Below are 14,871 nucleotides of genomic sequence, written 5' to 3' on the forward strand. Positions count from 1 at the left end.
CCCAGGATCCAGTGGGTTAGGGTTTAGAAACCTAAACCGTTGGATGCAAGAATTTTCCCTGTGTAGCAGCGGGATGTGCATGTGGTGAAGGAAATTAGCACTCAAAATCCTATTAGTGTTTATGAATTACTCTTTGCTGCAATGGAACAAATGTCTGCAAATCTTAATCTTTTTCTGGACCATTGGGAATCTTCAAATATTTTTCAGCCATACCTTGAAAGGCCTACACCAACAAAGGATTTCTGCAAAAGGCCTCACCTCTTGCTCTTTCAGTCAAAGGGGAAATGTGTCTTGATATCAATGATCTTGTGAAAAATAATGGGTATCTTCTTCGTTTATAGTACTATATTGAAGAGGAGGTCATTGAAGATGGTGAACCAGGCGAGGTAAAAGCCTCTGTTTTGTGCACAAGCCTCTTATTTTGTGAATTTTAATGCTTTTTTTTAGCATTGTATGTGTGCTTACCACATATGCTCACAGGATTTCTATAATAGTCTAATAGGCTATCAAACAATTTTGATATGCTGTCTTATTTAATAGGGCTTTAATATCACTCAAAATCCCAGAAAATTGCAACAATGACATAGGTTTAGATCTAGACCCGTGGGACTGGAAGGAGAGGTGGAGTTGAGTTTTTGCTGATTCTACATTCTCCCTGCAGAACCCCTCAGCACCTTCCACACTCTTCCAGAAGGTCCCCCAACCCTCCAGAGCAGTGTTTTAAGGGATTGCAGGAGGGAGGTTGAAGAGGTGAAAACCCATCTCCCACCCCTTCCTCCAGTGGAAGCATCCCACAAATGGGGTTCCACTCACAGGAAGTCTGGATCAAATCTTAGTATCCAGATTTATTTTCTCTCAGTGCTTTGTTGATGGCATTCATTTACGAAGGGTTCTAATTGCATTAGTGTTTCTATACTTGCTTATTTGCTTAGCACTTTGAAAGCTATTCGGTTTTTTCAAGGTTTGCTTTCCTATGGCTTGATGCAGATGGAATGTGTCATCTGCATCCCAATGACATCAAGGACTAATCTTGCAGTGACTTGAGTGATTGTTGTAGGCACCACTGTGTATTTGTGCATAAGGCCATACCTCTGATACTGATATCTTGATAGCTGAGCTTCTGTTGACAGCAAGTAAGGGACTATTAAATGAAGGGAACATTTGCTGAATAGAACCAAATACAACCAGAATGAAGATACATGCCTGTGTTTTCCTCCTGGAATCCTTTATGTCCATATACATTCACTCTCTGTCCATTTGTTTGTCTGATGTCATTCATTTCCAGTGTGATTGCTCTAATGTTATTCTTCTATATTTTTGTTTGTTGGTTTATGAAATATAACAGCTTCATAACATTACTAAAGAAACCTGAAATTCTGATGTATTGGGTTTTATATATGCTTCTCTTGCAAGTTTTAAAGGTGAAATGTTCCTTCTGGTTTAAGGGCTCAAAGTTTTGTCCTGTGAAATAGAACCTACAAAATAACAGCAACAACATCAAAATAAGCCAATATACATGACTTCTAATCCTTAATCCATACCTAATAGTTAAGCACAAAAGCTTTATTCACTTTTTTAAAAAAATCCTCATCCTCACCTGTTTGAAATGAAGACAAAACATTTCCTGATATAGATGTGTGGTGTTTTTTTTAAAATACATTAGCAGTATAGAGCATATGTGTGTATCATGGTGGGCTTAAGTTTTCTAGTAATTAAAAAGATAATGCATATGTAAGGGGAAATCCTATGCTGGTTTAGACAGGAAAAATCCTACAACTCCTTAGCATTCCCTGTCTAGCCTAAGATTCCCCGCATTCTCCAACTCCCAGCACTCCTGAGCTAGGATTGTGCCTTAAAATAACTGTATTTCTAACATGTCTTTTAATAATGAGTTTATTTAGAATGTTAGGAGGTTAAACATTTTTATGACATCTGCATCAGTATTAATTAAAGAAGCAGAGCTTTGTTTATCAACATGCTCCACTTTTAAGTGAGTTGTTTATATACGGGTACTACATCATGAAGCCAAGTAAGCAGTTGAACATTCATTCAAAAGATGGCCTGGTGAATCATATTCTTCCTGGGACACTCATTCTTGTGGAGTACTTCTCTCATCATAGATTCTAGTCTTATCTCACTGAATTAAGCAAATTTATGCTTAATAAAGCCTAAAGCAGCAGTGGGAGTGTTTCTACCCTTCAGGTCTATTCCATCACTGAGCTACATTCGGACTTCCTTCTCCTGATGTCATTGGGAGGTCTTTGTGTGGAATGATCGTGCGACAGACTCTTGTGAAATCCAACCCCAGTGGTGGATAATCAGATACCTTTATTTAGAAAACTGTCAGCCATCTTCATCTCATAGAAACAACTTGGATGATGTGTGTCATTTTAATATAAAAAGCACACAGGGCACTCTTGCAAAGGGCAGTGTATTTTGGTGGGGGGCAAGTTAATGTCATCTTTCTCCTGCCTGTCCTGCACCAGGGCTGATGCAGTTTTGTCCCTGTACAATGGATCATGCCTCTGACACTTCTAGCAATGCCTGTGATCATAGAGATACATTTTGCAGCTTTTGCAAGAAAAGGCTTCACCCTACAAATGTAGTAGGTCTAACTGCTGCCATTGGAATGCCATTAGTCATTCCATAGGCTAATAGGTTCTCAAATAGTACTGCATGTAGACAAAAAAAATCACTTTATTCCTTTTTTCGTCAGCAGATCCCAAACATGCATACCTCTCAAACAAACCAGAAAAGATGGTCCAATTATATGGGTTTTCTGCTCAGCACTGCATATGTTAGGAACAGCTGTTTATAAATAAATACACAAATGCTGGAGAAAGCTGTTTATAAGGCTCATTTCAAATGTTACATTTCATAATTCTTTTCTGCTGCAGAAATATGAAATTATGGGTTACAGACAAAGTGTACAAATAGTTGTCAGTTGCTGGGGTCCTGGGATTGCTAAATTTAGTTTTCCAAGTTGTCCATAACTTCTTCAAGACTAACTCTGAATAAAACCATGATTGGATTGATTTTAAAGGATGTATGCACACAGATCTGCTTATACAATAGCAACCTAAAAGTGAAGAGGAGACAGAAAGTTCTAATATTAAGATGATAATTAAAACCTACAATATTTCCACACTCCTAGGTGATTACTGAGATAACTGAAACGACATACACCACTGGATCCTCTCCCTATACTGTAACTACAAAGCGTACTACAGAAACGTCAAGGCATGGCACTGAAAGTGTAACACATGTTCCGGAAACTAGGCACACTCCTTCTGAACCAAAAGCTTCCCCTCCTGTCAGGAAAAAGGTTGTTCGGAAAAAAGTGGACACATCTAAGTTTCTGACACCTTACCTGGACCACAGTTCAAAAATGCAAAAGCTCTTCAGCGATGTAAGTTGCACATTGTTTGTTGTCTCTCAAATTCAAAGTAATTTAATCCAATTTGAGTGAGTTAAAGCTAAGTTAGTACTTTTAGAATTACTTTAGAAAAGAGATTTATTTATATAGTCAAAGATTATGCAGCAGAACAAAGGTAGGCTCCCCATAGTCAGAGAAATCAAGTAGTTGTATGAAATTTGGAAGCCAAAAGTCTGTATCGAGCAACTGATGTAGATTTGCATATATGTGTAGCAAAAATATAACACAGCTATCTCCATGACTATTAAACTCAATTGTATTACTATTTGTATTACTCAATAGTAACACAAAGCAGGGAATTTTCTAGTTGGAGGTTTTCTAGGTGGCCTACTGAATGTCCCAGGATAGCACTGGCTTTTGAGGGATTTTGGACAAGACATGTTCAGTGGGCTCCCTCCCTCAGTTGCTATTGCTTCTCATTATCTTCCTTAATCATTGCTACCCCTTGCTTACCTGGCAGGCAAAAGGCCAGGTTGGTGTTGATCACTACTGGTTCACCATCTTATTAGCAGAAGATCAAGCAGGTGAATAAGTAGGCTGCAATGATGAAGGGAAGAAGCAAGTCCTGGGGGCTATTGTCAGTGTGTCCCTACTGATCTGTAGACCTTTGTCAGGTGCTCAACAATGTTTCCACTCAGTGCTTTTTTTGTAAAAAAAAAAAAAAAAGTGCTGGAACTCATGTCGTGGGGTCACACTTTTACACAATGGCCGCCGCTGGCACGACAGATCCCAAGCAGAGCAGCGTCATAAGCCGAGCAGCGCCCTCACAATCAGGCCGACAATCAGTGCTGACACACATGCAGCCCGCAGGCACTGTGTTAATAATTTTTGCCATGGATCTATTACGCCTAACAGGGTGATTCACAATCACTTGGAAAAATCCGTCAGAAAAAGGTGCCGGAACGCTGTTCCGGTGCGTTCTATGACAAAAAAAGCCCTGCTTCTGCTTATTGTTGGCCCCAGCTGAAGAATACCTAATGCTTAAATATCTCTGAACCTTGCAACAAGTCTCCTTTGGATAATAGACCAGCCCCAGCTCAATACAAGAGTGAGCTACACCTTCTGGAGTGCTCCTGTTTAGGCTCTCCAGTCTTCAGGCTAGTCTTCCAGAATAGTCCATTCCACCCTTACCCAGATTTTTAATCCCCACACAACAGCACAGCATTCTGTGACCACTGTGCCTGCTCAGTCCTCATCAGACTATCCTTATGCCCCCTATTTATTGTGTTTCTTTTTAAAAGGTTTGTGAAGTGGGGATTTTTGGCAGGGTGGGGGTGGACTTCTGCCAGCCTTTGGCTTCTCCCAGATCTGCTGATAATTTCCTCTTGCATCTAGATCATTCTGTTTGGATTTAAGACTGCGTAAATATTGGCACTTGGAAAATTAGTTATTATATATGAATAAATTAGTATAGATGAATAACGTATATTAGTATATATGAATAAAAAGAAGACATGTAATCATTACATCATTTAAAAAAAGACATCTTCTATTTCAGAAGGGATGACTGGCAGCTTGCATGCCCCAAAGTAATTTCGATTGCACATGTGATGTCCCTACTAAACTTTAATCACAGAGTAGTAACATTGTTATCCACAGTTGCATTGTAGCAAAAAGGGATTTTCCAGATCTTTCTTTGGATCGGAAATGGTATAGTACCTGTTTCGCATGCAGGAGGATCCAATTAAATGGCACCTGGGAAGGACTTCTGCATGAGACCCCGGGCAGCTTGCTGCGGGACTCGATGGGCAAAACCAGGCTAGAAGGACAAATCATAGAAGGCATGGTGTTCTGCATTGAGACACCATGTCCAGTCAATTGCTGACCAGCTGTGAAGGAGTTGGTTTGATAGGCAACATTCTCTTCCTGCTCTGAAACTACTGTTTGGAGAATAGAGTGCCAGTCCAAGAGAGGTTGCCTCCTTCTTCACAATTGTGGAAATTGTGTGTGTCTGTGTGAGCAGGGGGGGGGATAATGTTTATATAAGTAACATGATAAAACTTTAAGTGAAAGCGTTTGTACAGTACTAGGATTTCCAGAAAACGTTTTATTTTAAGAAAAGGATAAAAATGCTCAGGATTTGAATGTTATATCTGTTCTTTTTGCTGCATTTCCCCCTCAGAAAAAGTACAAAGAGAAGTTTGAAAAGCAGAAAGGAAAGCCAGTTGCCATCACAACTGACACTCCGGAACATCGAAGAATCAAGAAAGTGCAAGACCAGCTGAGTGAAGTAAGTGCCGGGCCTGCTAGGTGTTCTGCAGGAAGCCCTGTCTCTCTGATGCTATTTTAATTTTAGTCAGAATGGCAGGAACCACACAGATAATGTTACCAGTAAGCTAATCTGGAGCCTCTTGAGAAATGCTATCATGGCTCTTGGCACAAGAAACTGCAGACTCAGCAGCAAGCTAGAAATTCTAGGGTTTAGACTGGAATCCGAGATACCTGTGAGTGAAGGGGAGAGGGATAATAATTCTTGACTAGCTGAGCATGTATGTGTGTATGCTCCTATTGGTCAGAGGAAATGTGGGCATCAAAGCAGCTTTTACCCTTGCTGCTTTACAGCACAGCTTGGGCAAGGGTGATAGAGATTTGAATGCATCCCTCAAGATGTTTCTTTGCACATACCTCACATGCTTTTGCACACCAATATATCAGGTTTGGATTATAGTGTATTTGGGTTATAGTGTATTATAGTCTGGGGCAAAAAAAACCCCCCAAATGTTAAATTCTCAGTTTAAAATCGGTGGTAAACTAATAGGGAAATGCAGGATAAAGTATGAGTCTCAACCAATCCTGTATTTGTTCACTACTTTGGTTCTTTTGTTTCCTTGGGACTGCTCACTCAGCAAAAGGAGTTCTCTTCATCTGATTTAGTCTAATTCCAGGTTATTATTGTGTACCCAGATGAGACATAGATCAAATTTCAGAAGAAAGCAACTGGAAGTTTAAATAAACAGCCTAGTACTAAACATTGTATATTTGTAAGACCCACCAATGAAATTTCTTGTGGGTTGCTTACAAATGCAGCTTTATGATGGGTAAACCATTTCAGCAGGAAATAAAATAAGTTATTGCAACTAATTAGCAATTCTACATAGTCACATCCTTGATGATATATCCACACAAGACACTGCATGTTCAAAGACTGGGTTCTTCATCATGTAGCTGTATAAACATCCACAGAACAGCACCAGTGCATGAACATACTGCACTTGTGCTTCTTTTGGTCCAAACCAGTGTTGTGATCAGTTGAAATAGGGTAGCCACATAAAATAGTAGTTGCATGACCTGTCAGTCTGTCTGTTTCTCTCTCTTTCTGTGGTATACTAAAGGTTCTCATCAGTTATAAATAAATTAATAAACACTTTTGTACATATGTTATTGTAGGTTAAGTATCGCATGGCTGGGGATCAGACTAAAACTGATTGTCATGTTGATGAGAAGGCAAGAGACATTGAACATGCAAAGAAGGTTTCACAGCAAGTTAGCAAAGTAAGTCATTCTGTGGAATGGTACAAAGCTAATGGGAGTTGGCATGATCCACATGAATACACAGACATTTCACATGTATTCCTGTTGCAGTTTGGGGCAAATTCAATCTGTCTGGAGGCTGGGGACATGATTTGCTTGGTTACCACAGTTAGCAATAGCAAAGGGTTTCTGTAAATCAAATCAGCTGCAGAGTTTGAAATGGCGAGGGACAAGGTGCCACTCCAGCCACTGCTCCTTCATTTACTTAGGTAAGAATGCACCTTGGTTCTTGAGGCTTAAAATGTAGCTAAAATGTCATGAATATATTTTAAAGTTGAAACAAACAAACAAACCAGTAAGAGCCAGCATGGTGTGGTGAGTATTGCACTGGGGACCTGGGAGATCTGGGTTCTAGTTCTTACTCGGGCATGAAACTCACTGGTGACTTTGGACTAGTAACAGACTCTGAGCCCAACCTACCTCACAGGGTTTTTGTGAGGATAAAATAGAGCAATGCCAGCTGCCTTGGCTCCCCACAAGAGGATATGAATGCAATGCAATAATAATAATAATAATATAAAAACTGCACTGATCTGAACATGGAAGAGTTTGGTAAATACACAGTAATTATTTAAGAAAGTATCTCAGAAGAGTACTTCCCCAGATGCTTTTAAAGGGAATGAAAGAGAAGGTTTGGTAGATCTTTACCCAGGAAGTAAGCTTTGGAGTTTTAAATTTTTTTGCAGAGGCTATTTCGCTGTAAAAGAGGCTAATCACAGGCTTTGAGTGAACAACAAGATACTTTTCTTAAGGTTTATATAACCTATATGTTGTTTTGTCCTTCCTTAGGTTTTATATAAACAGAACTGGGAAGACAATAAGGAAAAATACCTGCTTCCCCCTGATGCACCAGAGTTTGTGCAGGCAATAAAAAATACAGCCTTGTTCAGTAAGGTAGGCCAGGCCATGGCTCAAAGGGCCCAGATCATCTCTCATTTGTTCACTATCAGTTTCATCATGTCCCACCACTGAAATGTGTTACTTTTCCCCTAAGAAACTCTACACTGAAGACTGGGAAGCTGACAAAGCGATGTACTATCCTTATGACGACAGCCCAGAGCTACGGAGAGTGGCAAAAGCCCAGAAGTCCCTCAGCGATGTAAGTAGCGAGGCAACTGGTTGCCTGCTGTTCCCCATGCCATTGGGAAAGAGGTGCCATGTTTGACCTGAGGTCTTCATGACAAAGGGAACTTGGGAGCACCAGATTCTGTTGGTGGGCGGCAGGATGTACGTTGTTTCCCTTGAGGTGGACATCTTCATAATGATTCTCCTTTCCTCAGGCACTCGCAGGCTGCACTCCTAAGCGGACGTGCTAGGCAGGAAGGCCCACAGAAGCCGGCGATGCTTGCATCTGAGTACCCACGCTTAGGTGTGCCCATCAGGCCCTTCACTAGTACCAGGGGCTTCCCTCATGAGATGTCCTCCCATCTTAAGCCAATCTCTGTCAGGGCACCATCTGATAATGCTCCTGTATTCCTGCTCTGTCTCTTGCACTAGTGGGGCCCAGTGCAAATGCAACAGGAGGCAGAACTTCTGACAGCAATCCAGGAAATGAGCAGAAACGTTCCTGACCTGAGCAGGACAGGTCAATTGAGCTTTTCCTGCAAACTTTGCCGACCTGTCCCTTGCATTTTGGCTGTAGCATCTGCTAGTTCTCCATTCTATGGGTGGTGGCTCCTGCTGGCCCATGGGAAGCACTGGATACCATCCTGAGTGCTGAAGGGGGACGAAGGGGGAAGCAGATGAAGGGCGAGGTGGTGCTGTGACAATTGGGGGGCGGTGCTTTCTCTTTCTTGTCCACTCTTGCCAGAGAGGTGCTCCAACCTGGCTAGTGGGACAAGATTGGCATTGGGTGGCAGAGGAGAAATCTGCTGAGGCACACGGCTTCCAGTCAGCCACGCTGCCTAGCTGATTCTCACTCCTCCCGCACTGTGTTTTCTGGGTCCGCATGCCGCCACAAGCTATTGTAGTACCAAGAAGCCATAGAACAGAGAGTTGATTCTGTTCGTGGTTTCTGACAACCAAATGTACCACACTGAAAAAGCACAACAATACAGACCAACTTGCACCTTTGCTTGTTGTGTCGTGGGACCACAAGCTACCATGGGCCGCCAGCAACAATGGGCTGTTGTATGATCTGTACTCAGCACATTTTCCATGGGGTGGGCCATTTTTGGGGAACAAGCCATGAAGAGAACCTATGGCTTGTTGTCATCCTAACTCATGAGTCTGAATTTATTGCAGATTGCCATAATTGGTCACAGACTCACTTAGCATGGGTGCCAAACAAGCAAGAAAGCAAACAAAACCCCTGAATCTCACTTTTGCTACATTGCCAGGGAATACTGTTTTGCTTGTTGCTGCAATATCACTTTGACTTGTTCCCTGGATTTCTTTCTTTCTTTTTTTAATTTTTGGTGCCTCAAAAATCTGCAGTTTGTGTACTCTTTAAATTACCTTTTCATAGATCTTTCACAAATCTACATTTATAGCATTCCAGTATGAATATCAGCAAGATAGAGTTGCCTATTGGCTAATTTGTCCACAGTAATGAAGAGCCAAGAAAGAAATAAGAGTAGAAAAGGAGGGAACTGGTAGCACAAGGCAAAAGCACTGACAATGGAACAGGAAAAGCCAAAGCAGTAAATGCACCAAAAACATTGTCAGTGTCCTTGTCTGTCACCTACTGCACTTCCCTTTGGAATCTGAAAGTTGACAAGATTAACCTGGCAAGATTGCATGTGTTGGGAAGCCGCAAGAGTTCACTCTCGCACTTGTGAAAAGTTGACAGTAATAAAGATAATGAAAAGAAAAAGACCGATCTCGATGGCACTTTTTTGGGTCTCCAGAAACCCCCTTCTTTGCTGCATCTGAAAAGAAGCAGCAGTTGGAGCAGGAAAGGGAAGACAAAATGGGCACTGCAACGGACACTGAGATACATGCTGGAGCCAGCAGGAGGACTCGGGGGGAAGAAGCGGGAGAACAATCCATGGCAAGGCTGATTGTCTGTTGCGCATGCTGTGGGCTGTTAGTAAACAACCGACCCACTGTAGATAATTTACAGGGTGGCTTAGCATGATGTGTGAATATACCCAGTACCTTCTGACCCACATTTTCTGCCCCCTCCCTATGCAAAGTACGTGAGATTTCCCCTGTTGTCACCAGCACTATGTCAAACCCATCTTGGCATTAGTAAGTGTTAGAATATCATTGTTAGTGAAAACAGAAACTCCCAAAACACTGAATTATTCTGCACACAAAATATCACAGTATTCAAATAAGGCAACCTAGTCGTTGGACTTTTGAACTAGGATTGTTGAGCTAGGACTGGGGAGATCCACATTTAGATCTTTGCTTGGACTAGTGATTCTCTTCCAGTCTGGCCCATCTCAAAGGGCTGCTCCAAGGAGGAAAAAGCACAGGCGAGCCAGGTATGCCACCCTGAATGCCTTGGAGGTCAGGGAGGATGAAAATGCCATCACATGTCAGTGTATGCCCAGCCGTACATATGAGACATGAAACTAGCAGTGTGGATTAGGGTTTTTTTGGGAAGGGTGGATGTTGAGGAGGCTGGTTCCTCCTTTGAACAACTCTTCATTTTATTTTATTTTGTTGAAAGTGTCATTCGCTAAACCCAAAACCATTGAAATGAATGTGCTGGTGTGCTAAGAAACTCCAGAGTAGAAACTTTTTTATCTGTTGCAAAGGTTTGCTACCCTTGAGCACGGCAAGAATTCCTCCCCTTTCAGAATTTTCCATTGAAGTGTGCAAATAAAATGATCGCCTCCTCATGATCCTTGTTCGGTTAATGGTGCCAAATTCTAGAATAGCTATGATAATTTATTTCCATTTATTTTGTTTCAGTGCAAGCTCGCTCCTCTGAATGGCAGTGTTAATGGAAAGCAAGAGCAAATGTGCTCCTTCTTTAAACAGTCAGTTGCTCTCTCTTCCCTTTATTTCAGATTGTCTACAAAAAAGGGCATGATGAACGCAAAGCTAAATACACTCCTCTGCCAGACCCCCCTGATGTGGAGCTCGCCAAGAAAGTAACCAGACAGCTCAGTGCTGTGAGTATGCCGCCGTGTCCCTTCTTGGGTAAACATCCCTGCTAAGCTAGTGGGAGCAGCTGAGTGCGCCAAGTGTCTTTCTAATATGTAGAAGCTGGGGAAAATAGAGAGAGCCCTCCAAGGAGAACCTCTGCTCATCAAACAGACTTCGACCATGGTGATGATCTTGCTCCCTGCTGGGTCTCTTCTGGCACATTGCTCTGCACCCACCTTTCCTTTCATCCTTTGAAGCTTCAAAGCACAGTTTGTTTGCTATTACAGTTTCATAGCAGTCACTTAAAACCTCTGGGCTCTCCAACTCTTTTGATCAGATTAGGCTAGCTGGCTGACCAGAGCCAGCCCTACCGTCAGGTAAAGCGAGGCAGCCGCTTCAGGCAGCAGATCGTGGAGGCAGCAGTGAGCTGTTGGAGGAGACAGCAGCGTTTGCCACAGTGGTCTTCTCTGTGCCCTCTGAGCCAGCCTGTTGCCATCGCCAGCACTGTAGGAAGGTTCAGCTGCTGGCCAGTCCACTTTTGTATTCAGAATGGGAAGGAGCACCATCTTGTCCCAGGTGGAAGGAAGCAAAAGGCATCGTGCTGGCCTTGTGGCTGATCCAAGTGCATGCCTGTTGTGCAATACTCCCTCTATTGGAAGCCTCCCAGAGTGCGTCCAGGCTACAGGGTGACATCCTGCCCCACAACACTGCGCTCTAAGAAAGGACTGTGCATTTCCACAGGGCTCTTCCTTGGAGTGGGCATTTGGCCACAGGGCAAGGTGGCCCCAGGGAACCCTGCAGCAGTGCTGCTGGCTGCTTTGCTACAGTGGCACGTGTTGTGCAGTGTTTTCAAGGTCAACAGGTTTTGGTGCTGTGGCAGTGAAATGGTGGTCCTCCTAAGTGGCTGCTCATAGCAAGCAGAAAGACGGATCCCGTTTTTTACTCTTGGACAGGTAGCTGGCTGCCAGTGGTGAGGTGAGATAGTGGTGGCTGGACCCGTGGACCACAAGCCCCAGTTTGGAAGGCAGTGGTGAGGGAGTTTGGATGAGTGATGCACTTTGCTGTCTCTCCCAGTGCTCTGTCTGAGCCAAGAAGCTCACCTTGACTTTTGGAAAGGCCCCGTCCTGACTTACCCCGAGTTATTGATTAGAATTCCTAAGAGGTGCACATACTTTTCAGTTATTTTCTTTAGGGTTGATTCTCATCCATAATTTTTCCTGACATTTGCCATTAGGGCTTCCATATTTAGTGTATTATTAGTTAGATTAAATGAAAAGTGAACAACTGATTCATTTAAAAGGTGCCCAGAATTAACTGAGTTGAGCATATTTTAAATAATTTCATCATTGTTTTTCCTACAATAAATTACCAAACTTTGAAGAGGTAGTCCCCTACTTCTCACACACAGAGGGAAAAACCTTTTCCAAGCTGGATACCTACTGCAAAATGTATGTAAATACTTTGGAAAGCAAAATATAAGTTTTCTTCAAAGTCTGTAGACTTACACAGGTTTAATCAATCAATTTATTACTCAGTTGTATCTGAGAGTTCATAAGCTAAGATTTATTTATTTGGGAGAAAGCTCTGCTTTGTGCGTCATAAACTGGTCATAGTAAATGTTTCCTTCACTTCCTATTGATATGTTTTTCATTTGGTGAGCAATGGTAATTCATTTATAGAAACTTTTCTGAGGAAACCTGAAAAGTAGTTGAGCTAAACATGGGATAAATCCTCCTTTCTATATTTAGATTTTCTTTTCCATAGTCATATAAAACCATGCTTCACAGGCCCAGTGTAAGTAACAAGGGAGAGAATGTCTGTATCTGATTTCATGCATTGAATTAATGGCACAACTGATGACTTCTACAACCATGAAGCATGACCAATAAAGTTAATATTTAGATATAATTAGAGTAATCTAGTAGCAAAGCTGGGAAGAAGAGGAATGGAATTAATGTGGCAGTGCAATTTGTTGTCAATAGCCAGTAAATTTACTTGGAAAAAAAGCTGATACCGATTAAAACAGAACAAAACAGGAATGAAATCTGACCTTCCCATTTACAGTAGTAATCAATTGCTCATTTATCAGTGTTCCTTTCATTACTGGGATATCTTAAGTGGTGTTCTCTACTGGCTTTTCTAGATTCTCCAATTTACCATTTAGTTTAGGGACAGGCAGCTGCTGAACAAAGAAGAAAAGGATGACAGATAAAGACAGACACAGACAAATTAATAGTGCTGTTTCGGAGCCAAGGCCTTTTGTGGTGGGATGGAAGGAAAAAGATAATTGAGTAACCCTATCCATCAACATGTCTACAGATAGAATTAGTGACCTTCATTCAAATTACCTTGTCTCAAATTACGTTTGTTCTGGAATACTTTTTTTTACCTATAAGGGAAAATAATAAATATTTATTGTGCTTGCTTTCCAAGACCAAAAATGGGGGATCTACCATGCGGAGTTTATAGACTGTAAGAACTGTTTTAAAGTTGCTTTCCTCTCCCATACAAGCTTTCCACATTCAAAGAAATTAAAGGTGAGAGACTGAAAACTGAAATCCAGGAATAGGAAATTACGTCTAGTTGAGCCTTTTCTATTTGGTGTCCTCTGGACTACTCCCCTCATCAGCCAGCGTGATAGTTATGGGGATTATGGGAGTTGATTGCCAAAACATCTATTGGGAATCAAGTTGAAGAAAGTTGCATGTGGTTATTGAGGAGTTTAATACTTGTTTCTCTTACAGCATAACTATCACGAAGACTATAACAAGAAGAAGGGCCAATGGAGTCAAACCCCATGCTATGATGTTGCAATTGCCAGGATGAATTCTGACAACTTGAACACGGTAATAAATTATTTCAGACCTCAGCAGATTAATACCAGTTTTGCCCTTTGAGTTTTATTTTTTTTCTTGCTTTCTATAGGCCACTTTCTTCTCTACTTCAGTCTCTATTTAGATGCATGTTTTACTTAGCTGACTAAATCTATATTTTTTGGCCGCTCACAGAGAAAATACCAGGAAGAATGGGAGAATCAGAAAGACCAAATCTACTTTATGCAAACAGAAACACCAGAATATGCTGTTAATAAGCGAGCTGGAGTTGCTGCCAGTAAGGTATGTTGCAAATTCTGGTTGTTTATTTGGACTGGGCACACTTTGGGAAACAGGAGCAACTGCCTGATCTGTGTTGTACGAAATCTCTTCTGTTACTTCCATCCCATAAGTAAATAAACATTCCATCCATTTTTCATAGGGCTGGTCTGAGATCTTTTACAGGCCTACATAAAGAGGGTTGAAGGGATTCTTACATAAAGTAAGACTGTATCCCAGGATATTCTGGAATACTTTCACTGTTAGCATGGGGAGAGAGGCATGAGACCAGGTTAATGATCTCCCTTTGCTACAGCCGGCTCCAGGATGCCAGTCCAGGTGGTTGCTTAACCTGTCCCTATGGTTGAGGTGGTGCGGATGCTGAGCTCCATTAAGGGAGGCTTTGATACACTGGGAGGCTTACAGCAATGCCAGTGTGCTTGGATTGAATCGAAGCATGCACTTCTAGAAACAGAATGGCACCTTCTGTTGTGGGAAGTCACTTTGACCCAGCAAAGGCTCTGGCTGGAAGAAGTGGGAGAAGGTTTTCTTTTGCTGGTGCCCTCTGCATCCCCCTCTCCATCTCCCATGTCTTCTGGAGGGATCTCCAAGGATCCAGAACAGCTTTTCAGGGTGCATAGGAGGGACTATGAGGAAAGAGACATTGGGCAATATCCAGTACTGCTGCAGTGTCTCCAGTCAGTCTGTGTGCCCAAGATATCAGCTGCTGGAGCAACAAAAACCAGTGCTTCCTGAAACTAGACAGACACA

At 42.0% G+C, this 14,871-nt stretch overlaps 1 protein-coding gene across 1 annotated transcript in view; it reads left to right on the forward strand.

The window, feature by feature from the left end:
• LOC123017171 (nebulin-like) overlaps nt 1-14,871 on the forward strand; it is a gene marked incomplete at its 3' end in the record, with an annotated part of 76,603 nt that overhangs the window by 6,728 nt on the left and 55,004 nt on the right. The window contains exons 4-12 of the mRNA XM_044418326.1: nt 342-386; nt 3,155-3,409; nt 5,559-5,666; nt 6,824-6,928; nt 7,757-7,861; nt 7,962-8,066; nt 10,930-11,034; nt 13,753-13,854; nt 14,017-14,124. Coding sequence (XP_044274261.1) covers nt 342-386; nt 3,155-3,409; nt 5,559-5,666; nt 6,824-6,928; nt 7,757-7,861; nt 7,962-8,066; nt 10,930-11,034; nt 13,753-13,854; nt 14,017-14,124 — 1,038 coding nt within the window. The remainder of the gene's footprint in view (nt 1-341; nt 387-3,154; nt 3,410-5,558; nt 5,667-6,823; nt 6,929-7,756; nt 7,862-7,961; nt 8,067-10,929; nt 11,035-13,752; nt 13,855-14,016; nt 14,125-14,871) is intronic.

The sequence above is a fragment of the Varanus komodoensis genome, unplaced genomic scaffold (genome assembly GCF_004798865.1).
Source record: "Varanus komodoensis strain SLA01 unplaced genomic scaffold, ASM479886v1 scaffold9, whole genome shotgun sequence".
Classification (NCBI taxonomy): domain Eukaryota; kingdom Metazoa; phylum Chordata; class Lepidosauria; order Squamata; family Varanidae; genus Varanus; species Varanus komodoensis.